Genomic DNA, 24,502 nt, shown 5'->3' with positions numbered 1-24,502 from the left:
ATATCTGCACTGAGGAAGCTTTGATAAACCTGCTCCTTGAGATCAACAAGCTGATCTGGAATGAAATGAAGGCTCTGTGCTCTTAAAGTGGTATTGTCAGCCAGCGCATTGGACTTCCCCTTAAGATGTATCTATTTAAACTCACTACATAACCTCAAGTAATATTAGAGCAGCTCTTATGAATGTGCAAACAAACAAACAACACAAGCAATTCAGATATAAGATCATTTTATTTATTCTTTAAATTGACTTATTATCTCTCTATATACAGCATTATCTCAGGGTATAAATCATCTCTTACTATGTTAAATCTACATTATATTTTTCAATACTTTTTTGGTACAGCAGGTGTTTTTTTCTACACACAGGTCAAGACAGGAACAGTGTACGGACACAGAATATTTTTTAATACAAACATCATATTAATCCCACAACAAAGTGCTTTGACCAGAATGCATTTTGATTTGGCGTATTTGGAGTAGATACAAGTCATTCCAGCTCTCAGTTGATTACATTTATTGATGTTCTGTGTGGGACACCGGTAAATAAATAAAAAAAACAGTTTTTTGTGTCACTACAATCAACAACATTAATGTGTGAAACTTAAAAATGTCAGACAGGATGATGGGAGATTGTCTTTTTTTTAGGATAGAAGCAAACAGAAGAAAAACATTCCTTCCACTTCCTGTTTCCTCCCATCTCGCTCTCTTCATGACTGGCTGACAGCAGCAGTGGGCGTGGCATTGGCCACGGCGGCAGCGGCGCCCATGCGCAGCAGTTCCTTCCTCTGTGTGAGGATGACGTCGAAGCTGGACTGCAGGCGGTTCTGCTGCTCCTGGATGCGGCTCTGCAGGGTGCGGACCCAGCGGATCAGCGCCAGGCGGCGGTACATGGTGAGCTGCACCTGGTGCTTCTCCATCTCCTCGGCCTTGAAGCGTTCGCGGTCTCGCAGTGTCCACACCGCATCCATCAGCTCTGGGATCTCGTTGTCTGAGTCTGAAGACCGACCATCTTTGTCTTTCTCTTCTGCCCCTTCCTCCAGGAGATTTTCCAGGTTGCTTCCTGTCAGCGACTTGCGGCCAAAGCTTCTGCATCGTCCAGCCGAGTCTCTGTTGATGTTTCTGTTTGGGTCACTTTCATTGTGGTTGGACTTTGGTTCCCCAACTCCGATGCGGTTCCAGCCTCCCATGAGCATCCCTTCTCCTCCACTGTCCATGTTGAGGGAGGACATGCTGCCGCCGGACCGGTTGCTGAATTCAGACTCAGAGTCGCTGTCGCCCCATTCGTCACCGTCTTCAAGCGCCGCCTCGTCGTCCTCTTCCTCCCTTCCTCTGAAACCTGAGCTGCTTTTCCTCCTCTGCTGATCCCTTTTCTCTCTCTGCTTCTCCTCATTCCGGCTCATCATGACCCTTCTCTCCTCTTCCTGCATCCTACCTTCCTCTGCTCCGTCGGGGGGCACTCGGCCGTACCCGTCATCCCCGCACTCGATTTCGGGCAGCGGCTCCAGGGGGCTCCAGCAGGGCATGCGGGAGCGCGGCGACAAGATGCCTGAGTTGTGGTGATACCCAGAAGACGAGGAGGAGTTTGGAGGATCAAGACCCAGCGGGCCCAAGTTGCGGGGACGCACCTGGTTTCGGTTCTCGTCTCCTCCTCCATTGCCCATGGAGCCCTTGTTATCTTTGCCCGGCAGGAAGTTGAAGTTGCCGTCTTTGTCACACTTCCTGTTTTGCAGCGTGGAGGAGGAGTCATTGTTGGAGCCTCCTTGCCCTCCGTAGGCCGAGTTCAGATGTTGGTCCTGATGGTGAATCATCACTGACCGCGACTGAGCCTCACTGAAACGACAAGGGACCGAACATTTAGCACTTAAAGAACCTCAACTTCAGATTCATTATCTTACAACAAAGTTCTTGCTTGTGTTTAGACAATAAACATTTAAAAAGTTTGGCTTTTGAAATGAAATGTTAAATGAAAGGTTTTTTTTGTTGTAAAATAATGCCGTAAACTATCATTTTGGAATCTGTACCAGATTATTCAGGTATTGTAACGCCACTAGCATCGAACAAATTCAAATATTACCCAGAAAACAAATGATGTCTAGAGATTAAAAGCACAGAGGGTTTTTAAACCTTGTCTATGTTGGTGTGTTTTGTGAACAGCAACTCCTTTATTAATGGAACAAGCTAACACTGTTTTCACAGCAGCTCTGTTGTTTGTTTCACAAATTTGATTTCCAGACAAAACACATCCTATTAATCTAATGCTGTTCCATAGTAAACTCTCTTATCTTGGATGATGGCACTTCCCTAGAGCTCAAGACAACTCAACACAAGCCAAGCGTTCAATTGCATTATCGGCCAACGATAAAGTGACTTTGACAGAAATGTTTCAGTCTCTGCAAGTTGTTTTTATGCACAAGCATGAGTCTGCATACAAGATACACAAACAAGTCATTAGCAGTCTAAAAAGCTTTGGTACAGTTTCAAAAATGTTCATCAGAAATGTAAGTATCCACTAAAAGAGCTGTATAAAGAACAACACAATGCGAGAACAATTGGATTTACATGGATGAGCCAAAGCAACAATAAAACTAAGAGGAAGAGGAAAATCCAATCTAGTTCACCACCCCACCCCAAACACACACACACACACACACACACACACACACACACACACACACACACACACACACACCAAACTCCTTGTTTATAATGTCTAGAACTACAGGCTGGTCGGCACACTCCACTTCTATTAGCATCAAATATTTACATGTCTCCTCAGAATGGAAATTTCTCTAATCCTGACTTGAGGCTGCTGTCAATCATTCCCTCCTCTCCTCTCCTCTCCTTTGCACGCGCGTTCACGTAGTGCTGAAGGACAGCGACTGTGGCTTTGTCGGGAGCGCGCGTGCAGCAGGCACAGAACGATGCTTGACGATCACGAGAAGAAAAACCAGATTTGTTTCGTGTAAAATCGACACATTAATCGTTTCAGAGCTGAATTCTAAATGTAAAACAAACTATAGTGAATTAAAATAATGCGTAGTCTGATTTACATGAATATATATGCATTGTACACATGCAAAAACATCAGCACGCGATAAAAACAAAATAGAGAAATTATACCGAAACAGTCCTGCTGCCGGGTGGATGTTTCTTATCTGCTCGAAAAGATGCTTGTTTTTGCACGGGCGACGGCAGAAAACACAAAAAAGGCGACCAATGGCGTTCAGTGGCTGCATATTTCCGGCTTAGTGGTGAATATAAGGTTTAAAAAACACACAAAACACGACAGTTTTACATCCTAATCCATCTACAGCGAACAGATAAGGTTAAAAAAGACTCAATATTTCCTGTTAGTGATAGCATTGGATAAAAATGCAGAAAAACTGGAATATTTCATGTACGTTGGGCGTTATGTAACGCTCACCCCATATCAGTGCTGTCTCCACTCTCGGCAAAAACAACCTCAGACTCTTCCTCTCATCTACAACTAGCACAAGTCAAATGACACAGAGCCCTGTGAACATATTAGTATCACTTTCTGGTTTTGTTCTTACCTTTTTTCCTGGTTTGCTGTTCGGTGGAGAAGCTGGACACTGCGCCCTCCCAATTATTTACCCTCCTCCTCCGATCCTGTGATGTTTATTTTCCTCTTCCTCTCTCCGCCTCCTCATCCCCCTCCTCCCATCCTCTCACTGCTACTGTGGTTCCGGGAGAGAAAAATAACAGCACTTCCTAAACTGGGCTGGGACTGGAGGGAAAGGGAAAGGGAAACCGTGGAGAATGAATAGAAACATGTTAGTGTGAGGTCATTTACTGTCGTCTAAGTTTGACTGTACAGCAACAGGCCTCTATATATCTAGCACAGCCATCGCAGCCACACGATGACACGCTGTTAACCCCATTACAAGGTGACTCTCAAGTCCTGGGCTGTTACTGCAGCCCTCCAGCCAAAATCACACAGCTTTATAATTCCTTACGTAATGAGACATACAGTGCCTGTTGCAACAATAAACACCAAAAGCAGTTCAAATTGGACGACACTTGGTTGAAAAGTAACTTTGTGTAGGTAACACTTGACTTAAACACATTTAGATTTTTGCAAGAACTACACAATTAATGCAGCTATAAGGACATCTTTTTGCCAAATACATTAATACACACTTTTGTCTGCTCACAACTACATTATAGTGTGCCATACATTTTATTTATTATATTGTTATATAATATTATTTATTTAATATGATTCTTATAAATGCTAAATAGGGGGTATATGGTTGTATATAGTCTTTGTTTTAATGGTATTTAGATAGATCGATTATTTATTGTCCTTTTCCAAGTACATTTGTTTCCATTATTTAAATGACTTAACGTGAGTGTGAAGTACACCTAAAGTTAAACGCTGTTAAAACAATAGTTATGCATTATATAATATATATATAATATATAATTTAGTCCAGTTTAAACGTTGTTTTTTTGTTATGGGTCAGTTGTATTTTATGTGAGCTTGTGTGTGGTTTATGTTCTGCATGTATTTGTTACATGATTTGTGTATTTTATTATGTTTTATTCATTCAATGTTCAAGTGTGTATGTGTTGTGTGTTTCACCTAAACAAATATCCCCACAGGGACTATAAAGTTAAAGTTATAAAGTTCCCTTCCAGACACATTTTAAGAAATAGAAAATTGCTCTGCTTGAAATAACAAATTGTGTCTCATATGTTTCACCACAACAAAAGTTAAAATACCAATTAGGCAAATGCTTAAAGTGACATTTACTCTTTACACTCTTTGAAAAATGTCAGATTTAAGATGAGCACAAACACTTTCCTGCTTAAACAGATGAACGTGAAAACAACCTTCTAGTGTTGAACTCTGCACACGCATCATTCTGCACAGCGAAGAGAAGTCACAATCAGGAAAGCACAAGTAGACACCCAGCTGCTATTTCACATGCAAATGATCAAAACCAAGCTTACTAGGATTGTACTTAAATGGAAAAACTTTAGAGGTAGATGCAGTTAGCTTAATTTTTATGTTGCTGTTTGATGCATACTTGTTGTATGACATATTATAATATTTAGATATTTCCAGCTCAGTTAAAGACGTTATAGTCTAATTGCAAAGTATTTTCTTTTTTGCTTTCTGTAACATCAAAAGTACACAGATAGATTTTGGTTTGTCAGACGTCTGTCTCTACAGTCGGAATCAGAAGCAGTTTTATTATCGATTAGGTTTGCACAATAAAGGAATTTGTTTTGGTGCATAACGATAAATACAGTTCAAATGTCAAGAGCCATAATATTTAAAATGGAGAAACAGTGACAATCTGTCAAGCTTTAGTTGACTTGTAGAGACAAATTCATCTGTTGTTTTTATTGGGCTGTTTCTAACTCCACCTCCTTTTTATTGAACTCAACAAGCAAAGTCATCATGCCCGTCGTCTGATGGCCGTCGAACAGCATTTTGGGAAATGGAGGAAATCACACAATGAATTTCAAGTAGGCAAATGTGGATGCCAACACTTTCTGGCAGCTATTGAACACATCAAGTTGAGTGTCAGAGGATGGATTTTTAGAAATCTTCCCACAACATATCTACAAGTACAGGTGTGTTTAAGGCATCACAACTGTTACCCACAATGCAACACTGACAGGCAACGTCATATCTCCAGTGCTCGCAAAGGGAGGACTGCAGGATTTGTTGCAGTGTGATATTTCTCTAAAACTGGTGACTGACTGCTTTTGTGATTGTCAATCTCAGATCTAAGGGCATGGCAGTTGAGTGTGTGTGTGTGTGTGTGTGTGTGTGTGCATGCAAGTGTGCTTTCTAGAGGTGTGTGTGCGGTACAGAGAGGCTACATCAGACAGACTTAACAAGTGTTCACTGTCTCTCTCCAGCCTATTCTCATCCCCCTGACATGTCGTCGCTGGCGGCAGAAAAAAAAACTTGCATCTTCCTCCTCTTTCTCTCTCTCACACACTCGCACACAAACACACACACACACACACACACACACACACACACACACACACACACACACACACACACACACACACACATTTCTATCTCTATCTACCCCCGCCCCCCTTTCTCCTTCAACAACATCCCCATTCAAGTGCATCAGCTCCAGGCGTCCTGACTCCCTCCCTCCCCTCTTCCTCCCCCTCCCCATCGTTCACTAGTAGCCTAAGCACATAAAAAATACATCAAACACAGCGGCCCGCCCAAGGCCTCGTCACACGCAAAATCATCTCTCCCTCCATCTCTCTCTCTCTGTAAAAAAGAAAACCCCAAGTTACAAAAGACAACTACAGAGGACACTGATAGAAGGAGAGATAGACTGAACTCGGTGGACTGAGGGTCGTCTGTGAGACCTCCTGGGGGGAGACAGATTATTGTAATGTTAGCACTAACCTCCCTCTCCCCCCTTTCACACACACATATACACGGAAAAGAGTACACAAAAAAAGGAGCATGACTTACCTTGTGCATAATAAGACCTTGTTTGAATTGTACACAGCCTGCAGCACCCTGACCCACTTCCCTCAGTTCAGCTCCACATCTGCTCCAGCACCAGTCTCGGCTGTGACAGTGGCCGAGGGCGGCCAGCAGCACCCATGGGCTACACTGTCAGATCTCCGGTGCTGAGATGCACAGAGACTGTAAAGAGAGGCCTGCTGGACCTCCAGCTCACAGCCAGCGCTCTTAAAAAATCATCCAAATCAGCCAAGACGTGCTAAATTGAACCACTAATCCAGCACAGGGTTTACTTTGCACACTAATTATACACTTTTATTTTAAGCATAGATGTGAGTAGACACACACAAACAGTGTGGACGTCATGACACAAGCTACACACAACCCTTGGGTGCTACAGCTCATGTTTCTCTTCAATTATTCCACCCTCTGCCCTCTCTCCTCCTCATAATCTGAATAAAGCTAGATCTGTGTCCTCTAGATATTTAGAAGCCGGGCCTCGGTGCCAAAACATGTAACCTTCCTCCTCTTTCAAGTGTGGAGTGAATTGGGAGTTCAGGGGGGGTTAGGCTTTACTGCGCTGACCTCGTAATTCCCTCTCGGGGTTAAACAAAGTTGTGAAATTCAGTTTGGAGAAAGAGAGTATGGTGCTGATGCGGAGAAAGAGAAGAGGGAATTTGCAGAGACATTATTCCTATTAAATTCTAATTAGAATAGATTTTCTTGACCCTGCAAACAAACCCTTAGGATTTGGAATCAAGTCTTTATCTCGATTAATTGCGTTGTAATGGCTCAAAAATAATGACAGAGGCAGCTCCACACCAAAATCCATCATGTTAGTCCTTTGCCCCAAAGCCTCTTGGCTCTTAAAATCTCACAGAAATCCAGTGATGAGACTTTCTACTCTTAGACAAACAAAACAAGAGGCTTTGACAAAAGGTAAAAATGTAATCAGTGCTTTAACAACACCAGGATTAGCCCAGCCTGCAGGTACGACAGCTCGCTAAAGGCGGGGCCCACCATGGGGTTCATTCCAGACCCTCCTGGCGTTGGCCCCTAATGATGTGTAATGGGGTCTCCTGCGCCCGTTCCTAACCTCGGGACCTCCTCCTAATCACCGTGGCTACTAATGAGATGGAGAGACATGAAAGGGCTCGTTAGAAAGAAGACCCTGCATTTAATGCCGGCCTATTATTAGCCACTTACTAAATCATTAGTCTCTAAACTGCGATTATGCTTTAACGCAGAAAGAAAAAGTGAAATAAAGACTCAAAGGAGGAGAAGTGGAGCTCTTCTGCCAGACAAAACCTCCATGTTCTCCAAAAAAACAACCAGGAATGAAAATTGTGAAAACACTATTTGAACTCAGTTTTCTTTTTGTATCATCATCTCAATTAGTCTTTTACACTCGTTTACTCTGCGGTGCAGTCCCGAGATTATTGTAGAAGACACTTCTCTCTTTTAAAGTCAAGTGGTGCCATTAAGGGAATGAAGACTCTCTATTCACAAGAGGCCCGATAACTCGTGTGAGAGGAGGAAAGGGGAATCTGTGCGCACCAAGAGTGGACATGGGAAACAGAATATGTTTATGTTTACATAATATTATGTCTAAAACCCAAGAAGCATGAAGAAAATAACCCAGAGACACAAACACCTGACCACCTAAAGTAGCATCGACAGCGTGCATCTGGTCTGACAGACAAAAACAATAAAAGCAATGTCTTAAAATACACTTTTATTTACAATGTATAACAAATACATTTAAATCATCATACAAAAACTCCCTAAAAAACAAAAATCAATCCTATTTACATGATAAAACATCCTAAGCGGACCTCTGTCAGAAAGTCCAAGTCAAGTAAGGTGTGACGGACGAACGCTTCTGATGGAAATAACAGATTTAAAAAGGTTTAGACGCACAAGCCGGACACGTGAACAGCAAGTGTGTGAAACATAGTAAAACATCAAGAGATGTGATGTGAGTGGTGAGCTTTAGTTTGCCATTTTAAAAACAAAAAGGCATGTAAACATGCAAACCTTTGCGTTTCATACAGAGGACGTCTACCAGCCAGCTTTGCACATAACCATAATTCTATCACTTCGTTCACTGAATACTGGATGTGGCTGGTAAATTCTGGCCTTTGCTTCCCAGCCTGCTGATGATTATCATCAGTCAGTCAGTTAGTGTCTTGCGACCTCAGTGGTCCAGGAAGTTGAAGATGCTCCTCTGTGGGGCTTTAGTCTGTCCTGCAGGTCTGTTCTCCCCGCAGAGCCTCTTTGCTGCTGGGTTCACCGCTCCCACCGGCCCCCTCTTCTTCATCGTCTGAGGATCAAACACATCCAAAGATGAAGCTTTTTCAGAACATTCAGACTCTCGCACAAAACAATAAACCCATGACAAAAGGACTAATGGGTTTTGAGGTTATATTAAAACAAATGTTGTTATAAACAACAATGCTGTCAGTAACGTGTGATGTAATGGTGTCATGCTTGGATAAAACTGCAATAACTTAGTAGCGGTGGACTTTGGCTCCACCTAGTGTCGCAAATCTAGAAGACATCAGAATCCTGTACATTCACCAGTCACACTCACATGATTATCACACAGACAAATCTCTCTCCCAAGATATTGGGAAAACATGTTGTTTTTGAGCACATTTTAGAACAGAGAGCTTGTCAAAGATACACAACCAGACAGGATTGAGAAAATCCAACTGGCCAGTACAGAGAATCCTCCTTTTCATTCAGAACAGCTCTGACCATTTTTCTAGTCATGGATTAGCTACTCCATTAAAAATAGTGAAGATTATAAAAGCACACAGAAGAGTCAGCAGTACCAGGAGTTTATCCTTTTCAAGATCAGAGGTGACTTTACTACATCGCTGCAGCCTTTTGGCCACCAGACGCAAATTGTGCTCATGTACACGTAGTGCCCGTTTTCACGCCAACTGCGATTCGCAGCATGAGATCATTTCCCCTTTTCACTCATCTTGAGTCATCTAAAACAAAACAGACATTCATAATTCTTGGGATCCAAGCATGAGCATGCCAGAGCCCTGTAGGACTCTCAAATGTTTCTGCAATTTGTGACACTGCCACCATTTGTCAATAATAACGTCAATAATGCAGAGTTTTTAAAGGTCAGTTGTCTGAAAAGATTCAAGACACCAACTTCTTTGTCCATCATTGCATATTATCAAATAAGCAAAACTAGAATCTTACCATCAGTTTACTGCGTTATACTAAATACAGTTACGACCTTATTACCTCCGCCAAGGAGGTTATGTTTCCAGTTCGTTTGTTGGTTTGATTATCTATCCGTCAGCAGGATTACGGAGAAACAACCGGCCTGTGAAACTTGGTGAAACGGTGCAGCATGGGCCAAAGATGAACCCATAACATTTTGGAGCCGATCCGAATCACAGGTCATTATTTAAGTGACCTTCTAATTTTATCTCTCGGTAGCCGTTTGTTTCTCTATTGTGTACACTGGAGCACTGAAGGAACACGCTACCATTACCCTGTACACAGAGTACGGTCTATGGAGACAATAGATTATAATCTAATAACAATTTTATGGTGAAATATTACTTTGACCAAGCCCCCTTAGTGTATCAAAGATGAGTTGTAAATTCAGCTCAATACGGCTTTTCTGAGTTTTTTCTCAGCATGGCTGCAATGTGGTACTGAATGGTTTCGCTGTCGATTGCCGCTTTGAGCCAACGGGACCCCATCAAGCTCCTGCTGTGTCAGTTTATACTCCTGCACTGAATATGAGGCCACAACTCACCTGCTTCTGGGGAGCGCCCGAGGTCGGCTTGTCCTTCTCAGGAGACAGAGTTTGAAACAGGAATCCTCTGGTGTTTCTGGGCGCCAGAGGATTCCCGTCGGAGATCGAGGCCAGCTTCTGCAGGACGGAGTGAGGCTGACTCAGTAGGGACCCTCTCCTCACCTGGAGGAAATGTAGAAAACTTGCATCTAAGATCGACATTGTACAAATCACAGGCAAATTATAACTAACTTTGTTGCTAAAATATTTAATGCTAAACACGCACTCACACCTCCAATTCTGGACCATTCTGGCATCGTTTTACATTTAGCAGAAGTACAAGGAAAACTGATCTTTAATCTCCAAAGGCAAAGCTGGTCCTCCAAAAGCCTCACTCACACTCAGTAGATCCTCACACTTGATGTCTGCCTAAGTGAACAAATCTCTCGATTATAGCATTTGGCTGCTGGGGTCCAAATGACTCATGAAATCAAGACATAATCATACTGAGAAGTCTTTAATATTTTGTCTGAGTGCAACACGATACGCTCTTAGCGTAGGTCTATTTATTAAATCAGGTCAGCAATGACAAAAATGTCATACAAGAAAGACCCAAGCTTTAAAGCAGTGTGCAATCAGTGTTTTTTGTTTCAAACTGGAATCCAGCTTAAACTGATGCAATAAAATCCCAAACCAGCCGCTGAACAGATGTGATAAACAAAATGAAACTGAAGAATTAAGTCAGAAACAGCGACGGAGACCTACCTGTGAGGGCTGCAAGGGTCTCTGGAAGGGGTTAAGCGCTGATGTCGTCTTCTTTTCTGGTTGTGGTGCCGCAGGGGGTTCTGGTTTAAAGAAAAAGGTTATATAGTTTACATTCAGAATATCTCACAATCAAATGGAAACAATAAATCCAATAATCCCAGCTCTTATTGGAATCACTTTTACAATTTGTAATCCTGAAATGTTTTTAATCCTGATACACTGATGTCCAGGACTTTGTAAGTTTGCTTTGAAAAGGTGCTATATAATTATTATTATTAATGATACAATTTATTTCGAAGCAGAGTGATTAAAAAAAGCACATTTATGTTTGCTGGTACAAATAGTTAAAAAAAGCCCTTTAAAATCATCTGACTAATTTGAATCTGAGGATGCAAAGTGGCCTGTAACAAAAGCGACATGTAGCCACTCAAGGTTTATTCACAAGAATGCCACAACTGTGTGCTAAATGGCAAATCACTTCAGAGTGCTGCCAATCCTGTCATTGGAAATGAACAGTTTCCCCTCCAGTCCAGTTTACTTTACTTTACTTTACTTTGCTGGGACAGATGCCAGTGTTTTAGTATCTGTGCGTCTGCTTTACCTCTGAAGCTCTGTCGCACATCAGGTGACGTTACAGAAAGTATTCTTCCACGCTAGTAGATCAAAGAGCGTATAACGCAGGAACTGAGACTCTAAGATTAATCCTTCTCTCTAAATCTGTAATCCCACCTTCATTGATCCAAAGAAAATGCTCCCGAATTTTGGAATCACATACAGACACTGATTTGCTTTATACAAGTCTATTACTGTGATTGGACAAAAGCTGTGTTTTTTCCTGTGTGTTTTGAAGGCCATGGGATTCTTCTTGTGAGGTCTCGTATCCAACTGACCTTTTCTCTGCAGAGTCTTGGCAGTCAGTTTCTTGGCCAGCTTCATAAATTGACTGTCTTCCTCTCCAATCTTCTCATCATCTGCATCCAAATCTTCCCCTTTCGTGGCTTTCTGCTCAGACTGTGAGGAGAGGCACAGAGAAAGGAATGAAGGCACAATGACAACACCCCTTTGCAGAGGAGGGGGATGACTCAACCAAATACACACATTTAGCTTTTCTGTTTACACAGAATTTTTATTGTTATGTTTTGGCTGTGAAGCACTTTGGGCTGCAATTCTTGTATGAAAGGTGCTATACAAATAAAGCTTATTATTATTAATACTATTACTACACGGATCATTCCATTTTAATACTGCATTCAAATTACAAAAGTAATTCTGGAGTCATCGGTCAATACGAAAAAGTATTATTAATGGCTCCTCACTTGTCTGCATGCAATTCTAAATATTAAAAACACACATATTCATACCTGTTCTCTGAGCCACTGCTCTCTCTCCAGTCTGTCTTTCCTCCTCTGGATCTCAGACGGGTCGACCTCATCCTCTTCCTCCCCCCCTTCCTCGCCTTCCGCTCCCGTCCTGTCCGTGTCGAAAGCGTCGTCTGGAGGAAGAATACAGAAAGTAACTTTAAAATGGCTTCATCAGGCAACTTTGAAGGAAGTTTGTAAACTGAAGTTCAACTATCTACTTTCCAGTGGATTTTCTTTCCTCATATTTATAATTTTGTGTTTATTTATTTATTACTAATTCCACATCATTTTTAAACATAGAAGCCTGATTGTTTAGTTTTGTGATCAACAATGTTTTTCTTTCTTTTCCTCTCTTTGTGTGCATTTCAGTTGTTCTTGGTGGCAAACTGCTACAATTGTTGTACTTGCAGGTTTAAATAAAGTTGTACTGAATTGATTTGAAATAAGTAGCAAAAATATTTAAAGATTAAATCAATAGCTATGATCCACATGTTCAGACACATAATATTTGGTTGACGGTTGAAAAATTCACTTCTAAAATTAAATGCTTGTATATAGTAAACCATATATGGTATCGATTCCCTCATTCTGTAAACTCACCAATATTTTTCCAACGGAAGCGGCGAGCTCGTCCCGGGCCGTCAGAGTGCAGGTCGCCGTCAGCAAGGTAACGCTCCTGGTAGAGCCTCAGACGACACTTGTCATCATCCATGATCTGCTTCCTGTAGGAACAATGCCGGTGCAGGTGACATTTAAGATTTTCATCTCTCAGTTGAACCCTCTAAATGTCAGACACAAGACCTCCACCTTGAATTATTTCAGGGGTGCAACAGTACAGTTCAGTATGCATCCTGTTCAGTACGCCCCGTGACCTAATTACTACTATTTATCATCATTTTTTGTTGAACTTTTATCATTTAAGACAAATTAAAAAAAGAATATATAAATGCATTCTTTTGTTTTCCTGCCGTAACAAAGATGTACCGAACAGTGACTTAAAAACCGAACGTACATATCGAACTGTGAATGTTGAACAACGTTACACGCCTAATTAATTCTACAATATATTTTAATTATGAATGTAGCAATTGTGGAGTAAACACAACTCTATTTAAGACATTACTCACATGTGGATCTTGTTGACCTGGTCCTGCAGCTCGTCATCAGAAGGAAGCTCCTCCAGAAGCGCCTCTTCCTCGTATTCGCTCCCTCTGTCGCCGTCCTCATCGGCGCTGTCCAAGTCACTGCCGGACAGCACAGCCTCCGACTCCAGATAGTCGGTCAAACGCCTGCGAACAGGATGCAAGAAACCATCAACACGAGTGCTGCACCGTCAGAAGTGAGCACAGACATTAGTCATGTGGAGCTACAGAAGTCGTTTGAGTCGATGCCACACTTACATTTTCTTCTTTTTCTTCACCCGGTGTGACGCGAAGACACCCTGCATCTCCTCCTCTTCTACATCATCGTCCTCTTCCTCCGCTCCCTCTCCGACCTCCTCATCATCACCGTCCTGTAAACCCACAATTCACTTGACATTTGCATCATAAACACATAAATCCAGTATGTCATTTATACTCCGAGTGGAACTTTTGTAACCACGTCATTACGGAGGCGTTTGTGGACACTTACCTGCTCACTGTGACTTTCCACATCTGACAGAAGCCGGAACTCGCAGTCCTCTTCATCCTCTTCATCCTCTTCTGGCTTCTTTTTACTTTTATAGAGAGAAATCACTATGAGAATCTGGCATTGCATATATAATGTTTCATTAATATTCCCTTTAAAACACAGGAGTAAAAAACTAAAAGATGAAATAGGGCCACAAGGAGAACATTCTCGTTAACTTCTTGAACAATCAACTTATTTTTCAATAATGATTTGGATTACTTCAGGTCTTTTAGGTACTGTACCTGTCTTGTGCTGGCGAAGCCGTGCAAGCTGAACCTGAAATTGGCAGCAAAATAGACAAATCTTAATATTGTGAAGCTGGAGAGAAACAAAACATCGTCAAACCTCAAAATCAAACCATTTTGAGACAGAGGGGGGAAGAAAAGTTGAAGTTCAGAAAACTGCATCTACTTTTGGTAATGTCCCATGTAATATATGTTTGGTTGTATTGCTGGGTTAAATATTACGCTTCGTATTTTTGTCTTCAGCGTACATCCGGGGGTGACAGAAAACTACTCCGTTACCTTGACTGGGAAATTTCCCTGAGCACAGGCCCAGCAGCTGATCCATGGTATCATCAGATTCTTCGTCCCGTCCTCTCGCCTTCTTTTCCGTTTCCATCTGCTCCTCTCTTGCCTGCGTCGGTGGAAACGCTCCAGAGCACAACCCGAGCAGCTCACACCCCTGTGTTGCTCCGAGGCCTTCATCCCTGCTTGAGCCGCTGCCCGCTGTCCCAAAGACCCCCGAGCACAGCCCTAACAGCTCCCCCATGTTGGCATCCATCGCATTTTCATCCAGGCTGTCCAGGATCAACTGTCTCTTGTGGGAGCGAGGTGCACCGGGCCGCGGCCCCACGTTCAGGAAGCCGTCTGCATCTAGTAACTGAGAGTGGGTGTCCTCCTCTAGGGAGAAGCGACATTGGGAGTCTCCTCCCAGACCAGGGCAGGAAGCTGCTCCACCCAGGGGCCCCGAATCTGCTCCTGGGGATGGAGGTGCGTACATGTCTTGGGAGTCCTCAACAGGGAGGGAGAGAGAGGGCTCTGAGAGTTTGCCTGAACTCTGATGGAAGAAAAAAAGATTGAAAATTAAACCATCCAACAAAATAATATAAAAATATTGAAAGGATTTTCTTCCTCTTTGTTTTGTTGTTGCAGTTCCCTATTTTGATTTAATGTAATACAGTTTCTCATCATGGGTGTTTTGTGAAAAACCTTTAAGCTTACCTTAGAGGCAGAGCCGAGGAAGCTGGGCCTGAAGAGGCAGGGAGAAGGGGAGCGGAAAATGGAGGAGTTGGAGACGCATCTTCCTGCGGAGCGCTGGTGACTGACAGGCTGGTAGGAGGTTATCATGGATCCTGCAAACTCAAAGCTGCTGTTGTGGCTGTTGTCCTTCACCATGGACAGACAGTAATCCTCCTCTGGAGACCAGAAGGTTGAGACTATATTTAAAACATTTGCTCTCATTAACAGCCAATAACAACTACACTGTACATTCGTCTGCTGTGAGTGTAACCAGTATGGACAAAGTGAACACATTTCTCTCATGTTACTCACCCATCTTATTGCTGCTGCTGTCCTGTCCAGAAGGACCAGACCTTCTTACACCATCACTAATAAAGGAGAACAGTGCAAGTGTAAACATACAGTGCATACAAATATGAAACTACAAGAATGATAAAAGAAACTAAACGTTTTAGTGCCGATATGCAGATATTTTAGAAGTTGCGTTTTAGGACAAACAAGAAATGACTGTCAATTAATTTAAGGCCGTTTTATCATATACTTTTTTATTGTATCTTTTATACTCTACAGTCACTTACAAAGTTAAAAACATAAAGAGACACACAACCAGAAACTCCAAACACACTGACCCGGTGCGAGAGCAGGAGCTGCCGGGGAACAACAAGAGTGTGCCATCCCTGTTCATTAGGTCAGGAGTTGGCGAGGGTCCGAGCAGTGCCACAGGAGAAGGACTCCTGAGGCTCCGGGCCACACTGCCTTCCTCATCATCATCATCATCATGCTGCTCCTTCTCTTCTTCCTCACCATCATCACCTCCCAGTAAGTCATCTACATTCTAGTAAAAGAGAAGATCAGGCTTAATGCAAGTACAAAAGGGATACATTCACAGAAGTGTATAAAGTAATTTGATTGTTCCAAAAGCAGCAAGAAACAAACATCCTCTTACCTCTTCTTCCTCAGACTCATCCGTCATGTCGTCTTCCTCCTCCTCTTCCTCCTCCTCTCCACAGTCTTCATTGTCGAGGCGATTCAGCTCAGCCTTGCGTACCCTCTCCTCCTGTCTCCTTTGGGCCATGGCGAGCTGCAGGCGCTGCTTCAGAGTCAGCAGCTTCTCTCCTATGAGAAGGGAGGAACAGAGGAAGCAAACCAAATCTCCAAGTCAATATATGCATGTGCACCTCCGGACCATGGGCAAGTTTAATTCTCATTTCTTTGTTGATGTTGCCAAAAGAGGTAAGAGAGTGTATTCATACCTGGTTTGGTTGCCACAGGCTCCTCTGCTCCCTCTTTAAGAGTGACAGTGACTGACTCAGTGTGCAACTCTTCCTGGCCAGACGGGGCGCAGTCTTTGCGGATGATGTTGAGCTGCATCGTTCGCTCTCCTTGAGGACGTACGGGCGCCTTGACGTGACGAAGGTAACGCTCCTTCAGGGCCTCAACACCTAGTTGAAGAAAAGAGGTGAATAGCAGAAAGGTTTATTCTGCTTTATGACACATTCTTACTCCTGATCTCTTCCAACTTTGCTGAAATCTTCAAAGAATCATCGCTCACCAGGGTTGAGCTGTTGAGGCTCGAGCTGAACAAAGGCACCGTCATCTGGACACAATTTAGCAACAGGTGGGGGGTTCAGGCCAAGCTTCTTAAGTAAAGCAAATTTGTCCTTCTTGGGTTTGGTGGGTTGCTGTGCTGAAGGCTCTGCTGCAGCTGGATGAGTGCTCTCACACTGAGAGACGAAAGGCTCCACCAAAGCCCCAGTTACAGGCTCTTTCTGCAGGGCATCAGAGTCGGACATTACTGCAGTCTGGCTTTGTTCGAAGGGTGCAGGAGACACTTGTTCTCCAGAATCAGGAGCCGGTCTCACCGCTCCATCATCTGTCGCGACTGTCTCCTGCAGAGTCTCAGAGAGGTAAAGCATCAATCCAGATTCCTGGTCGGGATCTAGGCTCGCAGTTGGCTCTCTGGCCTGGTTGACGCTCTCCTGCTGCGGGGACGAGGTAGCTGCAGGATGCGGTATGGGCTGGATCCGAGTGGACGACAGATCTAGAGATGGAGGAGAGTCCTGCTCTGTGGATGGCTGCAGAAGCTCACTGGGTGGGTTGGTGGGTGGTGGAGGAGCTGACGGTATCTCCAACATCATGGCTGAATACTTTGTAGATCTGAAGAGAATACATCATAAATGTGAAGGATTATTATTGCAGCCTCGAAACTTAGATTAACTCGCCAATATAATGGAACTACCACACCTGTGGTGCTCAAAGCGCCAAAAATACATTTGAAAAACCCAACATGCAATATCTCTTTACAGAAATCATGACCAGTTACTCAAGATAATCAAAAGACCTTGTTGTGGGTAGTTTTATGTAGGAACCTTTTTCTTTCTATCGAACTACACCCACGAACCGGATCACCGTGCAGATAAAGGCCAATAACTCGAACACTTGGCAACTCACGATAAATAGCACGAGAGTTAAGAGGAAAAATACGTATTGTTGATTTTAGGGTGAACATGTCCAGCAATTGAATGCTGGTGACATTGGTAGCTAACCAGTCTATTATAAAATCTCATTTGTCTGGTAGAATTGTGAGGACAGACAGGCTAGCTGTTGCCCTGATGCATGCATGTAATCTGTTGTATTTGTCTTTACTTTAACAGCGCCATGGCAGGACCCTCTGGCCTGGCTCTCTTCCTAAAGAACTGGTCGATGGTCTTCGGCTTCGGGATGTGGTAGGGCAGGCCAAGTGTAGACTCTACAGAGACAGAATAATATGTTAAAGACGCAGTCTCAGTAACATGGAAGACCTCTTTAAAGTTTAAACCGCATTATTCAAATTCTGATCATGAAAAAGTTTCTTGTGAACTGACCTCTGACCAGCCTCTGAGACTCACTGTGGAGCTGCTTCATTGTCTCTCTGCTGGCACGTGCAGCTTTCCTCTCCTGAAAGCATCACACATGTTGAGAATGAAACCGCTTTTACATATACATTTTACAGCATTTACAATAAAGTCAAGAATGTTGTCACTGCATACCACACGCTGGGGTTTTTCTGGTGCATCTTCATCTTCCTCCTCTTTCTCATCCAGGAGAGGATCCTGCAGCAATAGTTAACAGTGATTACACAGAGACTTGATTAGCCTGTGTAGACAACATCTGAAAAATGCCATGCCAACCACTGTATTTAATAAATAGCTCCCACACTGACGGGCTCCAATGTTGTCTTATTTATTACACCTTGGTGACGTACCTTTAGTTTTTTCATTTTTTGCTTGACAGCAGCCCTGATGGCCTCCAGAGACTCTTCCTCCTCCTCATCATCGTCCAGACCCGTGTCAAACAGGTCTGTGTCGCCCAGCTGACATCCACTGTCATTCAGACCCCGAGGGAGAGGAGTGTTCTGGGGAAATGGGTGCAAAGTTGTCTTTAAATTATCCAATATAATCCACCACTTACTGTCACTTTGTGTTGCTGTTAATAACTTAATTTGATCATTTGGCTCTCCAGTACAATTTTACATACACATTACTATTTACATAAAAATGATTCCTAATGTATACAAATATTACAATGTTAAAACATTATCTAAATGTGCAGAATAGTTAATGATATGTACAGCTATATGTTCTTTATATACACAATGCATGTTCTTTATGTACACATTTTTTTCTCCGCATAAGAAGAAAAAGACACCACTGAGAGAGAAAAGGTCGAGCTTCACTAACCTCATTCATTACTGAGTACCTCTCGTTCTTCTTCAGCTTTTCCACCGCTTTGCTACACTTCTCCTTTTTCTCTCTGTGCCGCTGGCTTTTCGCTCTCTTCTTCCGTTCCTTCATCGATTTCGCTTCCTTCCTCACCTCCTCCTGTTGCTCCTCCATTTCTCCACATTTCTCTGGCTCGGGCTCACTGTCTTCACTGTCAATGGGAACACGGATTATTCTCTTGCTCTTCTGCGGCGCCTTCTCTTTCCTCTCATCCTTCTTTGCTGCCTCTCCGGTCTCCATCTCCTCTCCGCTGGAAGCAGATAAGAGCAGTGCTTCGGCCATGTTTACACTGCTCTCCCCAGCTGCCTCATCTTCGTCGCTGTCACTGTCTCTAATGGCATTACGATGAGGCTTTCTGTGAACAGCGATGTCTTCATCGTCGTCAGAATCTGAAAACAAAATAACTATTTAGAAACAGTCAAATATAAATGCACACATGGAGTGACACTATAACCAAAATAATTGCAATTGTCTGAAATTGGTTCTGTTGTTTGTCCGGTGTACTGTGCTTGGATATTATCTTACTTGCTCCAGTATTAGTCAATGATTGATAGAACCTCAGTTTCTCTTCTTAAGCTTCTTAAGGATTTGTCTTTGGGAGAGTATTGTGGATCATGGGATGCCATTCAAATAGTAGTTTGATTGTTGCACTTATTGTAATGTAATGTCATTTGTGATTAAATATCTAAACTGTATTATGTAAATGTACCAAATTATTATTATTATTTTTTTACAGACATTAACATGAATGCCCTCATTTACACAGCGAAAGTGGCCCAAGTCCCGTCTCTCTCAGGCTGAATTATTATCTAGTGTTGCGTTACTTTACCTGGAAGCACTTTTTCTTTGTTGGCTGGCTCCATAACCATCTCCTCTGCTGGAGAGCCCATCCCGCTGTCTGAATCACTCTCTGTTGCTGTTTGGACCACAGCCTGGAGTCCCTCTGCCTGGACACAAAAACACAAAACAGAATTCACCAATCATGAATTGCATTTTTTAACTGCAGTCTATTTGGGCTGGTGTCTGTTTGGGGGAAAGAAACACGATGCTCCACATTCAATACAACACAGCCGTAATCTGAGGCACACACTGCTAAATATTAGTGTTTAGGGTTGCTTATTGCGTTTTGTGTACTGTAACCATACTTTAATGAAAGAAAGAAAAAAGTACTAGGTAATAATTGCATGGTTAAAGACACAGAACACCATCTCAGTTTCATGAATGCAACTTTAGAGGTTATAGTGATGATGTGCAATAAGAACAACCAAGAAAATCCATGCAGCCTGCTGGCAGGGACACTAGGTTCTACATTAGTTCAGGTTGGGTTCCTAAATTTTATTGAGTTCAGTTTCAGAAAAAGGTAATATACATGTATGGTATTCTAATGGCACTAAATCAAACAGCACTCTCTGCCAGCCTTTAACAGTTGGCACTTTTTCATTAATATACAGCAATATAATGTACTTCCTTGCAACATAACTAAGTATAAAGTACAATCTCTTATTGTTGTTGTTTTATGTTACATATCTGCTCGGGAGGTTTAGGATGAGGGACACTGGATCCATCTCCAGTTCCATACACAATATTTATTCTATTTTAACTATCACATTGGACCAGTACCTTTGCATCTTACAGAATGACTAAAGACAGTTACTTATTTTAGTTATTTCTTTGCATAGTTAACACAAGGCATGGATGTCGGTTGTGTGATCTAAAGCAGACAAATTGGTGTTCAACTACATTAGTGGCGCCTTGAAATAAACCAAACAATGAGCTAGCGACATTGCTTCCTTTCAACATGTATAGTTAACTTAGCTAATGTTACATGTACAATACATGATAAACCGTTAAAAAGGCACAAATGATTTATTTCCGAGAGAAATCCCACGATAATAATCTTTTTAAATATACCATGTTAACAGTGGGCAACAAAGTGAATCGCCTAACTCGCAAGCATTTAATCGATGTGACCAGGCCAAGACGACAACCTAGCCAGCTAGCTAAGTGGCTAAAGCTAACTACATCGGCAATTAGCAAATGTCTTTCTTTCTTGAATGCTTTTGATCCTGCCAGTCTTTTCCCACAACTCATAACTAACTGTGACATATATGTCAGTCTGATAGTTTCACGTTAAATAGATGTCCAAATTGTAAATCTGAAATAATTTCCTCACCTGTTGTTGAGAGACGACCAGGCTCATCTTTGTCCGCCAGCTAGTTTTCGCTCTTCTGTGAAATAAACCGGCGGAGACAGACGCTTAGTTGAATCCCGGCAGCCACCACGGACATGGAAAAGCAATGGTCTGCGTGACAAAGGCTATTTTATACCCTTAAAGCACATTGAGAAAGAGTTTATACGGGCTGTTTCTCTTCCTCCCGCCTGTTCCCTTACGTTACACACCGAACAGAACATTTGATATTTCGCGCGCCGTGACAGCTGGCCCGCAGTTTTTCGTCAATGTGTGTCAATCGTCCCGTTCTCGCTTCCTATTGGTCCATTGGGGACGTTTGTATCCGCCCAGTTTGACGACACGGCTTGGTGAGAGCTGATTTTAAATGCCGTGTATGCTCGGGCGGGCGGGGTTGAGGGGTTTCACAAAAGTGAAGGTAGGAAAAGATTAAACTGTATTTATCCCTTTACGGGGGACGTTGTTGCGCAGCAGTTGCAATACAAAATAGGAAAGAGTACACATATATAGAGAGCAAATGAAAGAACATTTGAACAATAAGAATTAATAAGGTGAAGAAACCAAATGTACACAATGCCAGAAATGTAAACTGGTTAAGGGTAAGTGTTATAAATATAACTGGTTTAAAAAATAGGCTTAAATAGGCCAAGACACGTGCCAAAAAGTAGGCTTAAATAGGCCAATACACGTGACATAAAGTAAACAACTAAATGTGAGGGTTGATGGTGAAATGGTAATGTAAATGTGAGGCTTTGTTGAAAGAAAGAAAGAAATAGTAAAATCGTCTAGGAAATGTTGTCAATGTATGGAGTGAGTTTTTTTCAATTGCTTCAAAGGAAGAAGAAAAAAGAACACTTAAAAGCATCCCATGGGAAATTCTTGTTCTCAAATGTGGCACTGTATTGAAAAGTTTTCTAAATATCTGTGACATCTTCCTGATATTGTGTTGCTGTAACTCTATTTGCTCTATTGAACCATTTTACCCTCTTTTAATTACCCTTAAGTATCATTAACATTGGAAAATCATGTTCTTCCTCACCGTTTGACAGTATCAGATTGTTCCAATTCTTCATTGAAGCTATATAATCTTTACTCTAAGAGAAATATTCAATTTTCATTACACACATTTCCGTAAAATTCAGACTGACATATTTGATATGTTTGAACATTTTGGAATGTCTGATCTAAATGTGGCCGCAAGTTACGGATGTGCCCCACCTTATAATACAAAATCTCATGTAAGTTATTGAGTGGAATAGTGCGTTGTAGTGCACTCTACCTGGTGTGTGGTTGTATAACAAATTATCCCTATGCATAATCCTATATAAAATAGTTTTGAGGGATTATTTTTAATAACTACCAATGTGGGAATAAAGCGCATGGTTATGTGGTTTTTCATACATGCACCATTAATGAATTTACCTGTTGGTAAGGATAGTTACTACGTTTCTAATGTTAATTGTTAAGTAAAATGTTCACTCAAGATTTACCTTGTGCATAGTAAGACCTGCATGGTTTTAGTACTTGCTCTCAGTTTGAATTTCATAAAATAAATGTTTCTAGAATATAGTATATAATATGGCCTCTACATTTAAATGTTTACTTGTTAACTGATTAGCACAGTGTTCACATTCAGTGTGTTATCTGTATTGTGCATCAAAGTGAATACTCACAGGATCAAGGGCTGGGTGATAATGCAATATTACTGTTTATTGAATTTAAGCAAAATAGTTATAAATTACTTTTCAGATTAAGATTTTACATACAAAACATTTGATGCATTTAATACATTTATGCTAGATTAAACTACCCAGGAATATAAAGTAATTAAAATAGCTCCATTTTGACCACATAACAGTAAATCTTTAACATTGATGCATTAGTGATAATAACTCAATAACATATTAAAGACAATAATACATCACACACAGGGGCCATATTTCTTCCTTGCTAATACTTTTACTTTTAAACCTTTAAGCACATTTTGCTTATAATAGTCTACTTATGTACTTTTTCTTAAGATGGAGTATTTACAGTGTAATATTGTAATTTAAGTAAAACATCGGATTCAGTGGTAAAACAATACTCACATCTTTTTTTGAGTAAAAGCAGCAATGCCACTGTGTAGAAATCTGTTACTAATTATCAGCAAAACAGTATTAAGACAACAAAAGTAATGGAATCCTTATGGAGAATGTCCAGTTTTAGACTTAGGTGATATTATTGGATTATATGTATTTATTCATCAATGTGTAATCATAACTTTAATGTTGGCTGTAAAAGTAGGTCTAATTTTAGTTTATAGAAAATGAAATGACTAAAGTAATACCATGCTCAATTATTAGTTACTCAATCACTTAATTAAATTGGTAATTCAGTAATTACTTAATTAATTAAATGTATTGTACCTAAGTAGACTACCAACTCTACTCAAGTTGGTACTGTCTTCAAGTTCAAGTTCCTAAGTACAGGACCAAAGTACAGTATTTGAGCATTATTTGAGTGAATGTGCTTTACTTTCCAAGACTAATTTGAATATTTTTACTTTCACCTTGTGTTGATTAGGTAACTTTTACTTTTCGAATCACCTTTTTTGAAAATGTATTTGTACACATACAATGAATTTGACTCAGTTTTTTGCATGGCTCTCAATGTACTTGAAATAGAAATAGGCCTAACATTTAGGAACAAAGCTGGAAAAAATAAAGGTAAAGAATAGACAGTACTATCAAAGTATATGAAAAAGTAGGTGTATCTGTAAATATATATAAAAAGCACCAATCACCAATATAATTCATTATTAATTAATATAATTTCTACCTTATGATACTTTCTTGTCATATATAATATATATATATAATGTATATATATATAATATAATATAATGTATATATATATAATATAAATAATATATATATATATAATATAAATAATATATGTATATAAATAATATTTATGAGTTTTACCAACATCAAATACATTATGATGTCATTTTAAAGATAAAGATGAAACTTTATTGATCCTCGGGGATCAAGCAAATAAAGTTGTTAAAATAAGGTCTATCTTTACCAGCTTCCTGCAACATTAGTGATGAACACATTAATGCATCAATCATTCTAATCCAATAATATAATAAGTACAATTTTAAATGCATACCCCCCCTTTAAATGCGAGTGCGGTACAGCAAATTACGCATGCGCACAGCGGGCATCACTACTTCTAACTGGCGCATGCGCACTTACAAATCCCCACAAACAGCAGCAGCG

General features: G+C 41.2%; 2 protein-coding genes across 5 annotated transcripts; both read right to left on the bottom strand.

Annotated features, from left to right (window-relative positions):
• Window positions 1-217: 217 nt before the first annotated feature.
• Window positions 218-3,689, bottom strand: c19h1orf216 (chromosome 19 C1orf216 homolog). 3 transcript variants are annotated; one of them, XM_029442550.1, is made up of 2 exons: window positions 3,557-3,689; window positions 218-1,832 (listed from the first exon to the last, which is right to left on the bottom strand). In XM_029442550.1, the coding sequence occupies exon 2, from the start codon at window positions 1,808-1,810 to the stop codon at window positions 710-712; it is 1,101 nt and encodes a 366-aa protein (XP_029298410.1). In that variant the 5' UTR covers window positions 1,811-1,832; window positions 3,557-3,689; the 3' UTR covers window positions 218-709. The 3 variants fall into 3 exon arrangements, with proteins under 3 accessions (XP_029298410.1, XP_029298409.1, XP_029298408.1); XM_029442549.1 differs by lacking the exon at window positions 3,557-3,689 and adding an exon at window positions 3,427-3,543; XM_029442548.1 differs by lacking the exon at window positions 3,557-3,689 and adding an exon at window positions 3,123-3,253.
• Window positions 3,690-8,198: 4,509 nt separating this feature from the next.
• On the bottom strand, window positions 8,199-21,527 carry clspn (claspin). Of its 2 annotated transcripts, none has more exons than XM_029443865.1 (24): window positions 21,222-21,527; window positions 19,878-19,995; window positions 19,007-19,437; window positions 18,532-18,681; window positions 18,317-18,379; window positions 18,152-18,224; window positions 17,934-18,036; window positions 16,840-17,444; window positions 16,541-16,729; window positions 16,234-16,403; window positions 15,917-16,122; window positions 15,600-15,655; window positions 15,270-15,484; window positions 14,571-15,105; window positions 14,289-14,322; window positions 14,008-14,092; window positions 13,776-13,888; window positions 13,503-13,664; window positions 12,976-13,097; window positions 12,376-12,506; window positions 11,905-12,025; window positions 11,015-11,094; window positions 10,271-10,432; window positions 8,199-8,803 (listed from the first exon to the last, which is right to left on the bottom strand). In XM_029443865.1, the coding sequence occupies exons 1-24, from the start codon at window positions 21,246-21,248 to the stop codon at window positions 8,678-8,680; spliced, it is 4,077 nt and encodes a 1,358-aa protein (XP_029299725.1). In that variant the 5' UTR covers window positions 21,249-21,527; the 3' UTR covers window positions 8,199-8,677. The 2 variants fall into 2 exon arrangements, with proteins under 2 accessions (XP_029299725.1, XP_029299726.1); XM_029443866.1 differs by having other exon boundaries at window positions 15,270-15,463; window positions 21,222-21,526.
• Between the last annotated feature and the right edge of the window lie 2,975 nt (window positions 21,528-24,502).

Source organism: Cottoperca gobio, chromosome 11 (assembly GCF_900634415.1).
Source record: "Cottoperca gobio chromosome 11, fCotGob3.1, whole genome shotgun sequence".
In the NCBI taxonomy this organism is placed as follows: Eukaryota; Metazoa; Chordata; class Actinopteri; order Perciformes; family Bovichtidae; genus Cottoperca; species Cottoperca gobio.
The sequence above is the reverse complement of the archived record's forward strand: the minus strand, read 5'-3'. Positions and strand labels throughout refer to the sequence as shown.

Bases quoted from the DNA above. Each gene is read 5' to 3' on its own strand.
- c19h1orf216 (XM_029442548.1), bottom strand. From the start codon at position 3,238: ATGCAGCCACTGAACGCCATTGGTCGCCTTTTTTGTGTTTTCTGCCGT. The intron at 1,833-3,122 runs GTATAATTTCTC...TTGTCGTTTCAG, and splicing joins CCGGCAGCAGGACTGTTTCG to TGAGGCTCAGTCGCGGTCAG.
- clspn (XM_029443865.1), bottom strand. From the start codon at position 21,248: ATGAGCCTGGTCGTCTCTCAACAACAG. The intron at 18,380-18,531 runs GTACGTCACCAA...CTATTGCTGCAG, and splicing joins AAAAAATGAAAAAACTAAAG to GATCCTCTCCTGGATGAGAA. The intron at 13,098-13,502 runs GTGAGTAATGTC...TTGTTCCTACAG, and splicing joins CAGGTCAACAAGATCCACAT to GAAGCAGATCATGGATGATG.